General features: G+C 40.6%; 1 protein-coding gene across 1 annotated transcript in view; it reads left to right on the top strand.

The window, feature by feature from the left end:
* Window positions 1-7,832: 7,832 nt before the first annotated feature.
* The window catches only part of LOC132403115 (serine/arginine-rich splicing factor 7-like), a 29,881-nt gene continuing 19,877 nt past the window's right edge, over window positions 7,833-17,836 (top strand). Inside the window, exon 1 of the mRNA XM_059986409.1 lies at window positions 7,833-7,964. Coding sequence (XP_059842392.1) covers window positions 7,937-7,964 — 28 coding nt within the window. The 5' untranslated portion in view covers window positions 7,833-7,936. The remainder of the gene's footprint in view (window positions 7,965-17,836) is intronic.

The following is a 17,836-nucleotide window of genomic DNA, read 5'->3' as shown; positions in this document are numbered from 1 at the left end:
TCAATGAGCTAAAGACATACTGCTTGCATTTCATCCCAACTATTTGATCCATCCTCGAGATTTGTCAGACATAATCTCACTTTGTAAAAGCATGCCACTTGATTGCCCTATAACTCTCTAATTGTCCTGTTCTTGTTTTCCCAGTGACACATGTTAAACTAGCAGGTTGTCAGTTTACTTTCTGCCTCCCTTCTTTCTTGTATTGTACCTATCCCTACTTGCACCTTTCCAAAATCCCAGGAACTTTGGTAGATTATCAGCAACATTTCCACAGTCTTGGCTGCCACTTCCTCTTTAACCCTGAGAAACAGACTATCACGAGATTCATTTGGCCTATACACTTTTTTCCAGTGTTAGAGTTTGTTTTGCGCTCCTCCATCCTGAATCAGAATCAGTTTAATATAACTGACCTATGTTGTGAAATTTGTTGTTTTGTGGCAGCAGTAGAGTTGAATATATTTTAGAAACTATTAAGTATGAAAACAAATAAGTGGGTTCTGGTTAATTGGGACACATTGGGACCAATACATTTTGGCCCAATTAAGTTTCATGGAAATAGCTTAAAAGATTAACTACCTTTTAGCTGAGCAACAATGAGGTATTTAAATGAAATACAGAACAAATTAGAACACAGCCAATGTTACTACAGTACTATAAAATTGTGTATTAGTTCCCAATAGTCACTGATGGAGGAATTCGTCCAGTGTATACTGGTGTGTATGGGGGTCGAGTGGGGGTGGGAGGGGTAGCACCTCTGGTGAAGGGGCTTGTTGTGTCCATTCTGGGGCAGTTCATTCACCTTTGGTCCCCACCAGACATTCAACTCTCACCTGTGGCTTTGAATAGCTGTTTGCATGTGTCAGCAGCCATACCCCGGTACACTACTTTGACAGGCAGACTAAACCAGGGGAGAGTAGCAGACACCTACTGCAGATATTGGACTGCCTTCATACAATGCTTTTGATGACTGCATCCTCCAACTCCCCATTGTAACGTTTGAGATGATTGTTGATACCTTCAAATTCTTCATAGTTTCTAACTTTTTGAAGAAGAGAAATCGTTTCATTTTCACTCCTGGCTGTTTCTGGCATCTCCAAGCCTGAATGCTTGTAACGGTAGTGCGCAAAACAATTTTAAATTGCTTTACTGCTTATTTCTTACCAACTATCAGTGACAAAAATCACTATTTTTTTAATACAAATATGTGCAAATGATGCTCTTTGAAAACTGTTTGCTCTAAAGCAACAGCCACAAAGTTCATGTGACTGACCCTAGTTGGAAACTGTTTGGCAACAGTAATCTGCCTCAATTAAGCGGCATGGTTTTCCAAATAAAGGAAGGGAAATCTTGGCTGTTTTCTCAATTAGTTTTTATTCTTTAAGAGTTGTCCCAAATAAGAAGTTACTCAATTAACTGATAGTCCAATTAACCAGAATCTACTGTATATAAAGAAGTTAAATTGCGGTAAATAAATTGTGCAAAAAGAGAGCAAAAATTGTGAAGTAGTATTCATAGGCTGGTTCATTGGCCATGCACAAATCTGTATTTATCTGGTCCCTTGATTTTATCTATTATTATTGGGATGTTTTATTTGGCTTTTATCATGAAGACCAACCTAAAATAATTATTTATTAATAATAATAACTATTTTGGATCTCCGCCACATCACTACTTCACATTCTTAATTTCCTTATCTTATTATGAAGGGAATCAACTATTGATTCAGCCTCTATCCTTGCTTGATGCACACAGAGATTCTTACTGACTATTTTTATATTATTCAATAGTATTTTTCCATATTCTATTGTATAGGCCTATCATTTTTAGTCATACTTTGCTGGTTTATAAAATGTTGCCAATTATCAGGCTTACTACTAATCCCAGCAACAGAGTACTTTATGCATTTTCTTTTAATGCAAAACCTTAGTAATTTTAGTTAGCCGTGGATGTTGAGACCTTACAGTGAATCCTTTCTTTCTTAATGGAACGTAATCATTACTGAGATTTCTGAAATATTTCCTTCAATGTAATCAGCCTATTACCCATTGCTTTCCCAATCTGCATTAGACAACCATTGACTTTATACATTATAAATGCCTTTAAGTTTAGGATACAAGTTTCAGGTGCACGTTTCTCACTATGAAAATGAATATGAAATTCTACCTGCTACAATCGCACTTTCCTAGGCAATCCTTCACTGTGAAATTATTAATCCTGTTTCAATACACCATACCACATCTGAAGTAGTCTGGTTTATCAACATAATACTCTTAGAAAGAATTCCTAATTTTGTTTATTAATCCATCCTTGTGGCTGCCTTTGCAAATTTCATTTCTTTGCGATATGTGATGATTACAATTGCCCGGATTGCAAAACCTTACTTAAAATACCCATTAATTGTGGATATGGTAAGTAATATTTATACCAGTGACCATTTCCCAGCTGTACAGTATTTGATGTTCACCTAAACTGATATTAGTTCATAAGACCATGAGACACAGAAGCAGAATTAGGCCATTCAATCCATCAAGTCTGCTCCACCATTCCATCATGGCTGATCCTGGATCCCTCTCAACCCCATACACCTGCCTTCTCACCATATCCTTTGTAGCACTGACCAATCAGGAAACAATCAACTTCCACCTTAAATATACCCACAGAATTGGCTTTTGCTGCAGTCCATGGCAGAGTAACTACAGATTTCCACAGATTTGCTACTCTCTGGCTAAAAAAATATCCTTCTGACCTTTGTTCTAAAGGTTCACTCCTCAATTTGAGGCTGAGTTCTGGATACCACCACCATAACAAACATCCTCTCCACATCCACCCTATCTGGTTCTTTCGGTATTTCAGTAGGTTTCAATGAGATCCCCAGGCATTCTTCTAAATTCCAGTGAGTACGGACCCAAAGTTGCCAAATGCTCCTCATGTTAACCCCTTCATTCCCGGAATCATCCCTATGAACCTCCTCCGGACTCTCTCCAAGGACAACTCATCCTTTCTGAGATATGGGGCCCTAAACTTTTGACAATACTCCAAGTGCGGCCTGACTAGTGTCTTATAAAGGCTCAGCATTATCTCCTTGCTTTTATATTCTATTTCCCTTGAAATAAATGCCAACCTTTCATTTGCCTTCTTTACCACAGACTCAATCTGTAAATTGTCTTTCTGATAGTCTTACACAAGGACTCCGAAGCTCCTCTGCATCTCAATGTTCGAATTTTCTCCCTATTTAGATAATAGTCCGCACTATTGTTCCTTTTACCAAAATGCATTATCATACATTTCCCAACACTGTATTCCATCTGCCAATTTTTTGCCCATTCTTCTAATTTATTGTCCTGCTACAATTGCATTGTTTCCTCAGCACTACCTACACCTCCACTTATCTTTGTATTATTTGCAAACTTTGACACAAAGCCATCAATTCCACTATCCAAATCAATGACAAACAACGTGAAAAATAGTGGTCCCAATACTGACCCCTGAGAAACACCACTCGACACTGGCAGCCAACCAGAAAAGGCCCCTTTTATTCCCACTTGCTGCCTTCTGCCTGTCAGCCATTCCACTATCCGTGCCAGTATCTCTCCTGTAACTCCATAGGATTTTATCCTGTTAACCAGCTTCATGTGTGGGACCTTATCAAATACCTTATGAAAATCCAAGCAAGTGACATCCACTGCCTTTCCTTTGTCTACCCTATTTGTTACTTCCTTGAAGGACTCTAACAGATTTGTCAGTCAAGATTTCCCTTTACAAAAAACCATGTTGACTTTGACTGATTTTATCATTAGTCTCCAAGTACTTCGAAACCACATACTTAATAATAGGCTCCAACACTATCCCAACCACTGAGGTTAGGTTAACTCAGCTATAACTTCCTTTCTTTTGCCTTCCTCCCTTCTTAAAGAGTGGAGTGAAATTTGCAATCTTCCAGTCCTCTGGGACCATGCCAGAATCAAGTGATTCTTGAAAGATCATTTTGAGTCAAGTCAAGTCACTTTTTATTGGCATTTTGACCATAACTGCTGGAACAGTACACAGTAAAAACAAGACATCGTTTTTCAGGACCATGGTGCTACATGAAACAATACAAAATCTACACTGAACTACATGAAAGCAAGACAGGAAAAAAAAACTACACTAGACTATAGTCCTACCCAGGACTGCATAAAGTGCACAAAACAGTGCAGGCATTACAATAAATAATAAACAAGACAATAGGCACAGTAGAGGGCAGTAGACCAATATATCTGTTATTTCTTCAGCAACCTCTTTCAGGACTCTGGGATGCAGTCCATCTGGTCCAGGTGACTTATCCACTTGCACTCTTTCCTTTGTAATAGCACTCCTGGACCTCTGGCATACAGTTAGTGTCTTCCACAGTGAAGACTGTTGCAAAGTACTTATTAAGTTCATTTGCCATTTCTTTGTTCCCCATTACTCTCTCACCAGCATCATTTTCCAGTGATAACTCTCACCACCCTCCCTTCTCCTCTTTACATAACTAAAAAAAACTTTTGGTATCCTGCTTTATATTATTGGCTAGTGTGTCCACATATTTCATCTTTTATCTTATTACAGCTTTTTTAGTTTCCTTTTGTTGGATTTTAAAAGCTTCCCAATCATCTAACTCCCCACTCACTTTTGCTGTGTGTGTGTGTGTGAGAAAGAGAGAGAGAGAATGAGAATGAATTGTGTGAGTGAACCATTAGATTAGTTGCCTCAAATTCAGTCTGTGGTCAGGTACAAGAGGGTGTGACTGTGAGTGAGGTGGGTAATGGGATTCATGAGACAGTGCTGGAGGAGCCCTTGAGCTTGTCCAAAACGTCTGAGATTCCTGCTCCCTTTGTAGATGAGAGTGGGGGTTCAGGGAGCCATTCAAGAGGGGGGAAAGAAGAGAAATGTAGTGGTAATTGGGGATACTACAGTCAGGGGAATAGACAGAGTTCTCTGTCATGAGGTGAGAGCATCCCGAAGGCTGTGTTGTCTGCTTGGTGCCCGGGTTTGGGTCATCTTATCTGACCTGTAGAGGAATTTGCAGTGGGAGGGGAAAAGATCTGGTTGTTGTGGTCCATGCGTGTATCAACTACATAGGTAGAATGAGGAAAGAGGTTCTGCTGAGGGAATTTGAATAGCTCGGGACTAAATTAAAAAGCAGAACCAAAAAAGTGGTAATCTCTGGATTACTACCTGAGGCACATGCAAACTGGCATAGGGTCAAGAAGATTAGAGAGTTAAGTATGTGGTTTAAGGATTGGTGTGGGAGAAGTGGGTTTGAATTTATGATAAACTGGCACCAGTATTGGGGAAGGAGTTAGCTATACCAATGGGATGGGCTCCACCTGAACAGTGATGGGACCTGGATCCAAGCGAATTGCATAACTAGGGCTGTGGATAGGGCTTTAAACTAAATAGTAGAGGCTGGATTCAACAGATTGGAGAAGTATGGATAAAGTAAAAGAGAAAAGTGTGGATAAAGTAAAAGCAAAAGATAAAAAAGAGGAAAATAAGAATGGAGTAAAGAAAACGCAAATACAAAAGAGTAAAAGATTACAAGATTTAAAAGCACATTTTTTGTAAGCTCACTTTATTTGAATGCTTGTAGTATTCGAAACAGGGTTAGTGAACTTGTGGCACAAATCAGTACAAAGGGGTATGATTTAGTGGGCATTACAGAGACATGGTTGCAGGGTGGAGAGGGCTGGGAATTAAATATCCAAGGATATCAGGTAATATGGAAGGATAGGCAGGAAGGTAAGGGAGGTGGGGTAACACTCTTAATTAAGGATGAGATCAGGATGATAAGATCTAAGGAACAGAATGTTGAATCCATCTGGGTAGAGATTAGGAATAGTAAAGAGAAAAAAATCACTGGTGGGAGTTGTCTATCAGCCACTGCATAATAACGTTACAGTGGCACAGGCAATAAACAGAAATATCTGAATAGAATAGAATAGAACAGCACATTAAGAATAGAACAGCAGTTATCATGGGGACTTTAACTTCCACATAGATTGAGTGAATCAAGTTGGTCCAGGCAGCCTTGAGGAGGACCATAAAATGCATCTGTGATGGCTTTTTGAACAGCATGTTACTGAACCTACAAGGAAACATGTTATCTTGTAGCAATGAGACAGGTAAAATTAGCAATCTTGTAGTTAGGGATCCTTTTGGAAAGACTGATCACAGTATGATTTGAGTTTCTCATACAAATGGGGGGTGCAATAGTTGGATCTATAACCAGTGTATTATGCCTAAACACTGGAGACTACATTAGGATGAGGGAGGAGTTGGTTAGTGTACACTGGGAAGACAGGCTACGGTGGGATGGTTGAGGAACAGTGGAAGACTGTCAACAAGATTTTTCATGGTGTTCAACAAAAGTATATTCTAGTTAAAAGCGAGGACAGTAAGAGTGAGGAGAGCTAGCCTGGGAGAACTAGCTAAGGAAATAAAAGAAGGCATCAAACTAAAGCTCAAGCATACAAAGTCACCAAGAGTAGTGGGAAATTGGAAGATTGGGAAAACTTTAAAAAGCAACAAAGAGCCACTAAGCAAGCAATAAAAAAGGGAAGTTAGATCACAAAATATAAAAATGGACAGTAAAAGTTTTTTTATAATTATATAAAGTGGAAAAGAGTGTCTAAAGTGAATGTAGGTCCTGGAGGATGAGAAGGGGGAATTGATTTTGGGTAATGAGGAAATGGCCCAGGCTTTGAATGACTATTTGGTGTCAGTCGTCCAGGTGGAGGACATATCTAACATGCCAAAGAGAGATGTTATGGGTGCGATGGGAGATGAGGAACATGATACAATAGCTGTTACTAAAGAGGTGGTGCTGAGCAAACTTTGGGCCTGAAGATAAGTCCTCTGGTCCTGATGGAATGCATCCCAGGGTAGGGAAAAAAATCGCATAAGTTATGGTAGAGGTTTTGGTGATAATTTACCAAGATTCTCTGAACTCGAGGAAAGGAACCCTGCATCAGGGAAGGAGTTTTAACATTCTCTCTCCAGTGAAGCTGCTTGACCCGCTGAGCGTTTCCAGCAATGTTTTTAGTGATCCTTTTTGTTGCTCCGTGTGTTCTGTCGGCGCCGGAGTGTGTGGCGACCTTGAGGGCTGCCCTCTCCCGTTGTGCCGGTTGTTAAGGCAAACGATGCATCGCACTGAACGTTTACACTGTACATGTGATAAATAAATCAATCTGAAAAGGGTTCTAGAGAATCTCAGTCTGCTGGCTCAGAATCTTTATGACAGGAAGACAAATCAATGGGCGATTCATCTATCTCATGGTATCTTTCCATGGGTAAGAGCACTCCAAATAAATGATGGATTAATTGCACAGAAATAATTTGGGTACTTGTTTTCAACAGATCGCGCGCAGATTGATTCTTGCTACGGTTACATAAAAATTGCTTTTGGATGTTTAATTTCTGATGTTTGCAATAGCAAGTTTACATATAAAGGATGTGCAAGTGTAGAAAGAAGATGATGAGCGAAGGATCAGAATTAAATCAGTGCAAGCACAGCGGCGCAGGATAGAACTGCAGTGTGCGCAAAAACTGGCCGCAACCAGTTTCGGCTGAGCTTTGCAGACGTCAGGCCTCCCCGACGCTGCCGATCCTAAAACTACAAATCCGGAGACGTACGCCTATCGCTCCGACTCTTGCAGAAGCCATTTTGGGGAGGCGAACATCTTTTTGAGGTAAAAGATAAGGGCAGCGATCAATATGGAGGCGCGGGAGAAGGAGCAGCGCACGTGACCTCCTTCCCCTAACTGCCGTCCATTCGGAAGCACGCGCGGCGGGGGCGGTCCGGCGCGGGGCCCCGGATGCGCGCTCTGTCGGCTGGGCATGCGCAAGCGGCGGAGGCGGGGCGGGATTCGCCCTCAGTTAATGGCGAACGGGCAGAGGGAAGAGTGAGTGTGTTATTATGTCCCGATACAACCGGTGCGGTGGAGGTGAGAATCCCCCTTTACCACTGAAGGAATACCACAGATAGCAAATGTGAACAGCTGATAGGAGCCGGCCTCTCGGCCCCCTGCTCCCCGAAGCTGGAAGCCGCCGTGCGATTGCCCGGCGGTGCGGAAGCTGCCATCGGCGCGCTGGTGGCACGCCAGCTTCTTTCAGCATGGCGGGGTCCGGAGCTGCGTAATGGCGGCCGCTTCCCCTCCTCAGTTAAACCGGTTCACTTAAGCCCGCTGTGACTTGCCAGCTTAAGCAGCGGGGTTGCGTGAAGCATCGGGCGGCCGGCTGGCTGAGGGAAGGGGGGAGGGTAAATAACTGAAAACGAAAGCGGCTGTGTTCGCGCGCTCTTCGGCGGGCCTGAGTGGAGTCGCTCCCTCCCTCCCTCCCATGCTCCAAGGGACAACCCCTCTGATGGCCAAAAGTTCGGGGGGAATTGTGCTGCCAGTAACTGAATTATTAACGCGGGTACACTTGATTCACTAACCACTGAGCTGGTTTGGCGATCCTTAATGTGGGAGGAGGAACAAATGGAGCATCGACAATGCGCTGGGCGATTGTACCCCCAAAACCGCAGTTTGGTTCTTGCTGACCATTAACTGTTTTCGTTTCCTTCTGCGATAATACAGTATAATCGTGTTCTTTGTTCGCCTTAAACGACCCACTGCTTAAGTCCAGCTGCCGTTTTAATTTCTGTCCTAGATCTTGGACCTCTCGAGGCTCTTTCAAACCCTGATTTATTTGAATGCTCTAATTTAGAGGAGTTTATAACATTGTAAAATATAGAGCATTTCATGCTACCATGGTATCTTTGTATCTTAGCAATTGAATTGGTAATTAGACATTCATTTGTATCAATCTTGAAATAAGGTTGCCATCAATTTGCATGGTCAATAGTATCAAATACAAATACTTATTGGCCTGTAATGTCTGTGTTGATTCTAATTTCACATTTTCAATCTGAACTTTTATGATTCATTCTAAACTCCCATCTGTTGTTTGTTGGACTAGTAGTTCCCTATTATATTTCCTTGAATTTTTTTTTACTAATCTCCAAATAAATATTATTCAGATCAGGTGCAAAAATATACCAGCCTCGACCCACGTTCTTATCCATGCAGTAAATCATGATCTTATTTTTGTGTCCAAGATCTTGCTGTACTCAAATTGGTTGTGCTCTTTCTTGTATTGCAGTTATGTATATTAAAAAATAAATTGCAGCTAATATTGGAGAGGATAGGAGTGTGATGGTAGTGTTGTATTATGGATAGTCATTGTAAATAAAGTGTTAGCAGTTGTGGGTAAGTCATCATGCCTGCATGAAAATATCTTAAAGAGTAGGGGGCTACTTTTCATCCCATTTGTCTTTGCATCTGGTAGTAAACCCTTGGGGCAGAAAGTCGCGTCACCTGTTCCTTTTCCTTGTCCTTGGGCCCCTGGCCAGGGACCATTCTCCCTAATGTGCACCTAACCCTCTCAGTTCCAGGTGAAGAAATGATTCACATAATCTACTGTTTCTTTAATGCATTTGGTACTTGATGTGTGTGCAACAGTCATTTTCCTATCTGGTTGCATGTCATTTAATCTCCCCTTTCCCACACCAACCTGTCTCCCTTGTCCTCTTCACTTGTACAGCCAAATGCAAACTAAAGGAACAACACATCCACACCTTACCCCTTCATCATATTTCCCATTTTCATCTGCACATCACCCTTCCTATCCCCTTCCCCTTCTGGTTCCCTCTGCCCATCATCCCTCCTTTATCTGGTCTGGAACTTCCTCCTCCCCCAGTTTCCTTATTCATCTTCACCTATCGCCCACCGACTCTATCTCCACTACTCCAATCCCCACTCCATGTCTGTTTCCACTTATTGACCAGTTAGTGTCTCTCTGTTCCCCCTAACCTCTATGCAGGGTCATAATCTGAAATCGGCGACCACCCTGTTGCCTCCACAGATGCAGCTTGATTCCAGCATCTGCAGTCTCTTGTGTCTCAATTGTATTGGACTAACTTAATTCTTTTAAACAGGTCACCTGGGTTGAATGGGTCACTAATTATTGTCTAAATAGATTTTAGTAAGATTTTTGATCAGTCGCCTATGGAATTCAGGAATTTAGATCCAAAGCAGCATGGATTCAAAATTGACTGTGACAAGAAGTAGGTAATGATTGGCTGTTGTCATTGGGGTTCATTATATGCTCTATTGTAATTTAAATCTAAATACAGAAATACATATATTTAAGGATTAGTGTATATGCAGATTAGAAAAATATTACCCATGTGGTTTAGGTGTAAAGGAAGGGAGGAATAAAAACTTTAGAATGTTGGGAGAAGGTCAGGTTGTAAGGTTGTTCAAAAACATTTGGCTGAAAGCTAGCCACCTTGCAGGAAAAATGTGATTGCACTGAAATTGCAGAAGGCTAGGAGATCGGAGCTATAAGAAAATATAGTCAAACCTATTGTTTTGAGATGAGAAAATTTGGGTTGTATTTGAGTTGTATAAAATTTGAGGGATCTGGACAGAGGAGGAATTTCCCTGGGCAGAGGAGTGAAATAAGCAGTAGGGTAGATTGAAAGTAGTCAGTAGAAGGATTAGCAGGGAGATAAAGAAAGTTTCCTTCCAAAGGAATTCTATGCCAAAAAGGGTTGTTAAGCCAGAAATCATCATTTAAAAAGAAATTGAAGAATTATGGACAGAATGTGGGATCAAGAGTAAGCTCCCCAGCTTACAAACTTTCTGATTCTACATAAAGCATTTTGGGACATTCTGATGGTAATGTAGACATACTATAAATTCTTAAATTGGGAAAGACTTGGTGTAGGTGGCTTTGCATGGCAGATACAGTGTACTGTACTATGACTGGATTCCTCAGACATCTGTGCTCAATTTTTATATTTTGTAATTTTATTCTCGTACTCCAGTGACATTTTCAGCTTTTACTGGAATGCGGAATTCCCTGCTGAACTGAGAAACTGTAGAGACACTTCTGCACTGAAACGTTTAAGAAATAAGTTTAACTGTTGAATTGTTTTCCAGTAAGTTGCTGCATATTGCAGTTTAACCTGCAATTCAGTTTTCCAGTGAGGATGAGTATAATACTGTGGGATGGGGTATTGTGAAATTTCTCTAATATGAAAAATGGTTTACTTTTGCTTTGCACTCATTACACAATGGAACCTCTAATATGAATTATTAATTTATAGCTAAGCAATGTTAAATCCACTTCAGTCTATAATTCATGTTATGTTTTATACTTAATATAGCTCTAGTGGTTTATATGGGAAGGTTAGATGCCCTAATTTTGACTTTAGGTTACTGATATTTCTTGAAAATACTGGAAAACGGAATGATTTTTTTCCACTGTGATAAAATCTTTCTCTTTAGAGAATCAGTTTTCAATGTCATATATTGCATATTTAAACATTTGTTACTTATGATCAAGTATATTTTTCTGGTTAAAATGGATTTCTGATATTCACTGTAGGCATCATAATCTTAAGATTTTTGCAAAAAATCTATATGTTTTTTCAGGAGTTTATATGCATGCATACATGTACACTGTTCTAGAACCCGTTTTTATGTTGGATCTCAAATATTCTGGATTTAATATGCAAGTAAGCAGTTGATTGTTACTCTGCATGTACTCACCTCTAAAGTGAATCTACAGACAATATGAAGATAGGTGGAGGGGCAGGTAGTTTTGAGGGAGTAGAGGCTACAGAGTGACTTGGATAGATTGAGAGAATGGGCAAATGGAATACAATGTCGGGAAGTGTATGGTCATGCACTTTGATAGAAGAAGTGAAAGGGTTGACTGTTTTCTAAATGGAGAGAAAATACAAAGAACTGAAGTGCAAAGGGACTTGGGAAGCAACGTGCAGGATTCCCTAAAGGTAATTTTGCAGGTTGATTCTGTGGTGAGGAAGGCAAATGTGATATTAGCATTAATTTCAAGGGGACTACGATATAAAAGCAAGAATGTAATGTTGAGACTTTATAAAGCAGTGGTGAGGCCTTGCTCGGAGAATTGTGAGCAGTTTTGGGCTCCTTATCTTAGAAAGGATGTGCCGAAACTGGAAAGGTTTCAAAGGGGCTCATGAAAATGACACCAGGATTGAGCGCTTGTAATGGCTAATGGCCTGTATTCACCAGAATTCAGAGGAATGAGGGGTGACCTGATTGAAACTTACTGAATGGTGAAGGACTTTGATGGAGAGGATGTTTCTTATGGTAAGTGTGTCCCAAGACCAGAGGACACAGCCTCAGAATAGAGGGTCGTCCTTTTAGAACGAAAGTGAGGAGGAATTTCTTTAGCCAGAGTGTGGTGAATCTGGAATTCTTTGCCATAGGCAGCTGAGGAGGCAGAGTCTTTATGTATATTTAAGGCAGACGTTGATAGATTCTTGAAAGGATATGGGGAGAAGGCAGGAGATTGGGGTTGAGAGGAAAATTAGATCATCCATGATGAAATGGAGCAGACTAGATAGGCCAAGTGGCCTATTTCTGCTCCTTTGTCTTATGGTCTAATGCAACTTTGCTCAGAAACAATTTTTAATTTCTGCATTTAATATCTATAGTAGAGATTTTTTCCCTGGTTTTGGATGAGCGCCTGGAAGTGGAATTTGGAGGCTGAGGCAGATCACTTTCACTTCAACTGTTCCCAGGATTCAGCTTTCCTTTCCAGAACATTAGACATCCTTCTTCAAAGAATGAGATTTCCTTTCCTCCACCATTGATGCTGCCCTCACCCGCATCTCCTCTATTTCCTGAACACCCAATTTTCCCACCACCTTGAAAGTGATATATACCTACCACCCCATGAATCTCTGCATTCAATATATTCTATGCAACTTCTGCCAGCTCCAAAGTGATCCCATCACCAAATAGATCTGTTCTTCCCCCCCACCTCTCCAATAATTGTGCCCTCTGTGAATCCTTTGTCCATTTGTCCCTCCCTATAATATATCTGCTACAACCCCCGTACTTATTCCTGCAAGCATCCAATGTGCTACACCTGTCCATACACCACCTCCTTCATTTCCATTCAAGGCCACAAACAAACAGTTCTTCTGGGTGAGCCTGCACGTCACCTGTGACTCTGCTGAGGTTGTCTGGTGTTCCCAGTGCAGCCTCCACTACATTGATGAGACACATTGTAAATTGGAGGGTCCCTCTTTTGAGTCCACTCCATCTGCCAAAACTTCATTTCCAATTCCCATTCCTATTCTGATATGTCAGTTCATGGCCTCTTCTTGTGCCATGATGAGGCCACCCTCAGGGTGGAGGAGCAACGCCGATATTCTGTCTGGGTAGCTTTCAACCCGGTGACATGAATATTGATTTATTCCTTCCGGTAAACCCCACCTCCGACCTTCTGTTTCCCACTCTGGCCTCTTACCTCTTCTCACCTGCCTATCACCTCCCCTGGGTCCCCTCCTTCCCTTTCTCCTATGGTCCACTCTTCTCTCCTATCAGATTCCTTCTCCAGCTCTTTATCTTTACCGTCAGTGTAGCTTCACTTGTCACCCCGCTGTTCTCCTTCTCCCCGCCATCTTTTTCCATCCTTTATCCTGAAGAAAGGTCTTGGCCTGAAATCTCGACAATTTATTTATTTCTATGATGTTGCCTGACCTATTGAGTTCTTCCAGCATTTTGTGTGTGGTGTTATACCTACTGTTACCAAAGTAAAGTCAATGTGGTCTATTGTAACTCAGTCCACATTGTCTGCATGGACTTAGTAACAGGGTAGGTTTTTTTCCTTATCCTCTTGTGACCAAAAACGGGATTATTCAAATAACTGAAGGAAGGCTAAGTATCTTGGTTGTCTCTGTTATTGTGTGCATGATTTTTTTTATTAAGCCAAATTTTTGAACAAAGGCCTTCATTAAGCTATTTTGGGCTTAAATGCTAAATCTGAAAATTAGGGTGTAGAAGACTGGGCATTGTGCTATTGCTAACTTCCAATCATTGGATTTTTAAATTGTATTTGAATACCTAGTTACCAAGGGGTGTGGTAGTTGCAAGTAGTAAAATTGAATGTGATTATCTTTATCGTTGTATGTCCATACAGTGTGGGTTTTTGTAACTATTCTTGACTAGTTTACACCAGTTGTGTGTAGATGTAAATAAGGGAGAATTGATGTTTGTCCAAGAATATTTGAATTTCTGAAGAATTTGCAGGAATTTGGAAAGAGCTTGAAGTTTACTTAAATGTAATCCAATTGATAAATATCAGTCGTTGAACTTTACATTATTACCTGGGGGGGGTGGTCGGAGTGAAGGAATATCCCTAAATAATCATTGTCCTCCTTGTCAAAATCACTGGAGCACTTGTTTCCCTGTCACCATTCTTGCTCAATTTAGCCAGCTGAGTAGTTCAAGAATTCAACATTGTGCCTTCTAATTTAACCCAGATTGTCAGGTAAACTATTGAGAGACTGAAGTGATTTTCTGTAATGAATTAACTGAAAGGAGTATGAATTGCTTTTCCATCTAAGCTCCCAACCAAGCAATATGATAAAATCTACAGCTGCCTTCATCTCTCACCTTCGTAGTCCAAGATAACTAGTTTAATAACTTAATTCACCCTGAATCAGGAATAAATGAAGAACCTTGGGAAAAAGGGAGTGAGGAAGACACAGAGACAGTTCTGCTTGCTTATGTTATTTTAGCTTGCTCCAAGATCATACAGGTCTACCTTCACTAATCTGGCACAATTGGGACTTGCGGAGTGTCGGATTAGTGAAAATGCCGAATTACAGAAGGATCACATTAAGCATTAGCTAACTGCTTCATCATACCTTTAAATATCATGTAAATCAGTACAAGTTAGATAATAAAACAGAAGTATTAAATGAGTAGCAAGTGAATTTTTAATAAAGTAATATACTGTACAGGCACAGACAAAACAAAGGGTACAAATAAATGTACAAGAATTAACTTATACAGAACAGTTGAGCACTTCTGCTTCTGAAGTGAGATGTTTAATATACCTTTAGGCAAAGTTACATGTCTGCAAGTGGGGGGTTGTCAGGATCATCAACATCTTCATCTTGAAAAATGAGTGAAGCATCAGGAACTGGTGCTGAAACTGGCATAACAGTTTCTTCAAGAACTGTTGATGTTGCTGGCAGCACATCTGGGTAAGCAGAAGTTGGAGAAAGGAGGTTTTCTATACGCCACATTTTCTCAACCGCCAGGCAGCCGGGGATTTGGCACTGGGCTGTTCCCTCTTGACCCTCAGTTACTGAGGGAATCATGGTTAGTTTGTTTTCCTCAGCTTAGTAATATGCTTAAATTCAGCGGGTCACCACGTCTGATCTGAGGTCGTAGGCAGCAGAGAACGGAGCGTCGGCTGGGCGAGGTAGTGCATGACTTCCGATAGGCGGGCGAGAAGGTGGACCGACCCAGCACATGCCAGTTCCCCCAAGCGGGTGCCAGGTGGTCATGCCTCACACAAATGGTATTAATAAATGCAGGAAAACAAGAATCACCTGTCTGTGCTTACAAGAGCGTGCCAACATGTGAACAGATCTAACACAACCAAAGCAACGCGCAGCAGATTGGTATGGTGGCCCAGGAAATTTGAAATTACAGTTGCATGGAAAATTTGAAATCAGTGCTGGATTATCGAAGGAACCGAATTACAGGTGGTCGGATTAGTGAAGGTCGACTGTACTTAGATGGATTTTAATTTACTGTATCCACCTGATATAACACTTTCAAATTGGATACTTTCCTGTCAAAGCCGATGGCATTTGATGTTTCTAGTGTAGTGTTGACACACTGACTTAAACCAGAGATTGCTGGAGCTTTATGGGCAGATATGAATTCAGTGGTGACTTCCATTTTTTAATGGACTATTGCTTCACCCACTTGCTAGTGTGCTATGAAATTACTATGAAGTTTTGTGACAGAATTGTTCATCAATCCACAATATACCCAGTAAAAAACATACCACTCTTCCAATGTAGTTATTGAGATGAATCCAAAAAGGTTCCAAGTAGGGACAAAATTTGGGAATTCCAGGACTTTGGTAAGTTCAGTGTGTCTAATGTGATAGTGTAGTGGGTTGCACTTGTTGCTCTCACTTTCAGCTTCTGCTACTGGCTAACAGTCTTGTGAAAAGGAGAGCTCAATGTGTCTCTCCCTGCCGGATCACGGTCTCCAACAAGCCTCCTGTCGTGTCTCCTTGCTGGTGACACATGGAAACTGAACTCCTTTCGGATTCAGGCTGCACTACGGAGGAGGGAGATGTGGTCTTGTCCCTGTACACATAACATGAAAGCCTACTGGTGTGTAGTCACACTCTGATGCTCATGAATCAGATCCCTAGCTATGGGTAAATAACCCCACTGCCTTGCGGTCAGACTCGAGAGAGATGAAGGCTATGGGAGTAGACGCTAATGGTAAATCTAGAGTGGAGCCCCTAAGGCACCTGGACAGCTCCTGCAGCCAAGCTGGTGCCAAGTGTATTGTTTCATAAGCTTTCCTTTGGACCACACTGGTGAGACTGAGAGGGGGATCTTGATGACTGGGCATCTCAGGATCTCCATACCTTCTGCCTCGGCCTTTGATGATGATCGTCATCCATTGTCCTTCAAGACAGACGGATGCAACCAACCACCAGGTGTTAAACTGCATTTTGAAACATGTCTGCAAGGTTTAGGTTATAAAATGAACATGTGATTGCACTACTGAAATACAATATTTGATTAATTATTGACTTATATTTATGATGGACATCAATCTTGGAATTAGAAATTTTAGATGGCTGATTTGGATAAATTATGAACTGTAAATAATCAGTATTCAACACTGATCTTGTACTAGAAATTCCAACAATCTCGGCATCTTACCTCTTCTAATATTGTGATCTCTGGTGTTTTGCACCATTGATCTTGTCGCATAGAAGATTCTCAAAGAATAAAATAGGAAGGATAAAGCACATTTTTAAATTAATTTTGAACAATTCAATTTGAAATGAGGATTTGTACTTGTGTAGGACTGTGGTTAGTTGAAACTAACTTTAAATTATTTTAAAGACAATTAGGGTTTAAAATTATTAATATGTAGTTAGTCCTTTTGAAGCTAAAAAAATTTGCTAAGTTGTAAATATGGCATATAAAAATCATGCAGGAAACTAACATTGTACACCAAAGTTTGTTGATAAAATCCTGAAGTTTTGCATCAAATCAGACTTCCATTGATTATGCTAAGTAGGCAGCAGGCTGTGGAGCATGAAATTAGGAATAGCATCATCTGAATTTCCTCATTACACTCCAGAAAGTGTAATATTGAATAGTAGTTTTTTCTAAAGCAGCATGTAAGATGTTAAAATTCACCACTAATGGTGTTAAAGACTGTCAGTAATAAAGAGCAATGGGTCATGTGATATATTTCCCACTTTGTTTACATTTTAATTATACTTCTGGCTATTAGTTTAATATAGTCACCCAGGTTCAAGTGAATCGAAATCAAATACCACACAATTTTTTCTTGTTATTGCTCATTATAAACTTAATGTTGATTTTATTTCTTAAAGCAAGTCTATTAAAATAGTCCTACCTTCTACAATGTCTGATGAAGGTATATTGGTCAAAGCATTGGGGAACATTCTGATGAGAAAGGTCGTGTTTTTTATGGCTGTGTAATGTTTGAAAGATGTTTAATGTTTCATCTAACTGGGACAACCAACAAATAATTAACTAAATACTACAGATATTGTAGCAAAATGTTTTCCCAGACTACTTATGTGTTTTGACCTGGTATAGAGAGCTCAGACTGGTAACCTTATATTAGGTGGGTGCTGAACCAAATGAGTATCAGGATTCCATTAACCATGCAAATCCTGGAATCACTTCTAC

The sequence above is a fragment of the Hypanus sabinus genome, chromosome 12, assembly GCF_030144855.1.
Source record: "Hypanus sabinus isolate sHypSab1 chromosome 12, sHypSab1.hap1, whole genome shotgun sequence".
Classification (NCBI taxonomy): Eukaryota; Metazoa; Chordata; class Chondrichthyes; order Myliobatiformes; family Dasyatidae; genus Hypanus; species Hypanus sabinus.
The sequence above is the reverse complement of the archived record's forward strand: the minus strand, read 5'-3'. Positions and strand labels throughout refer to the sequence as shown.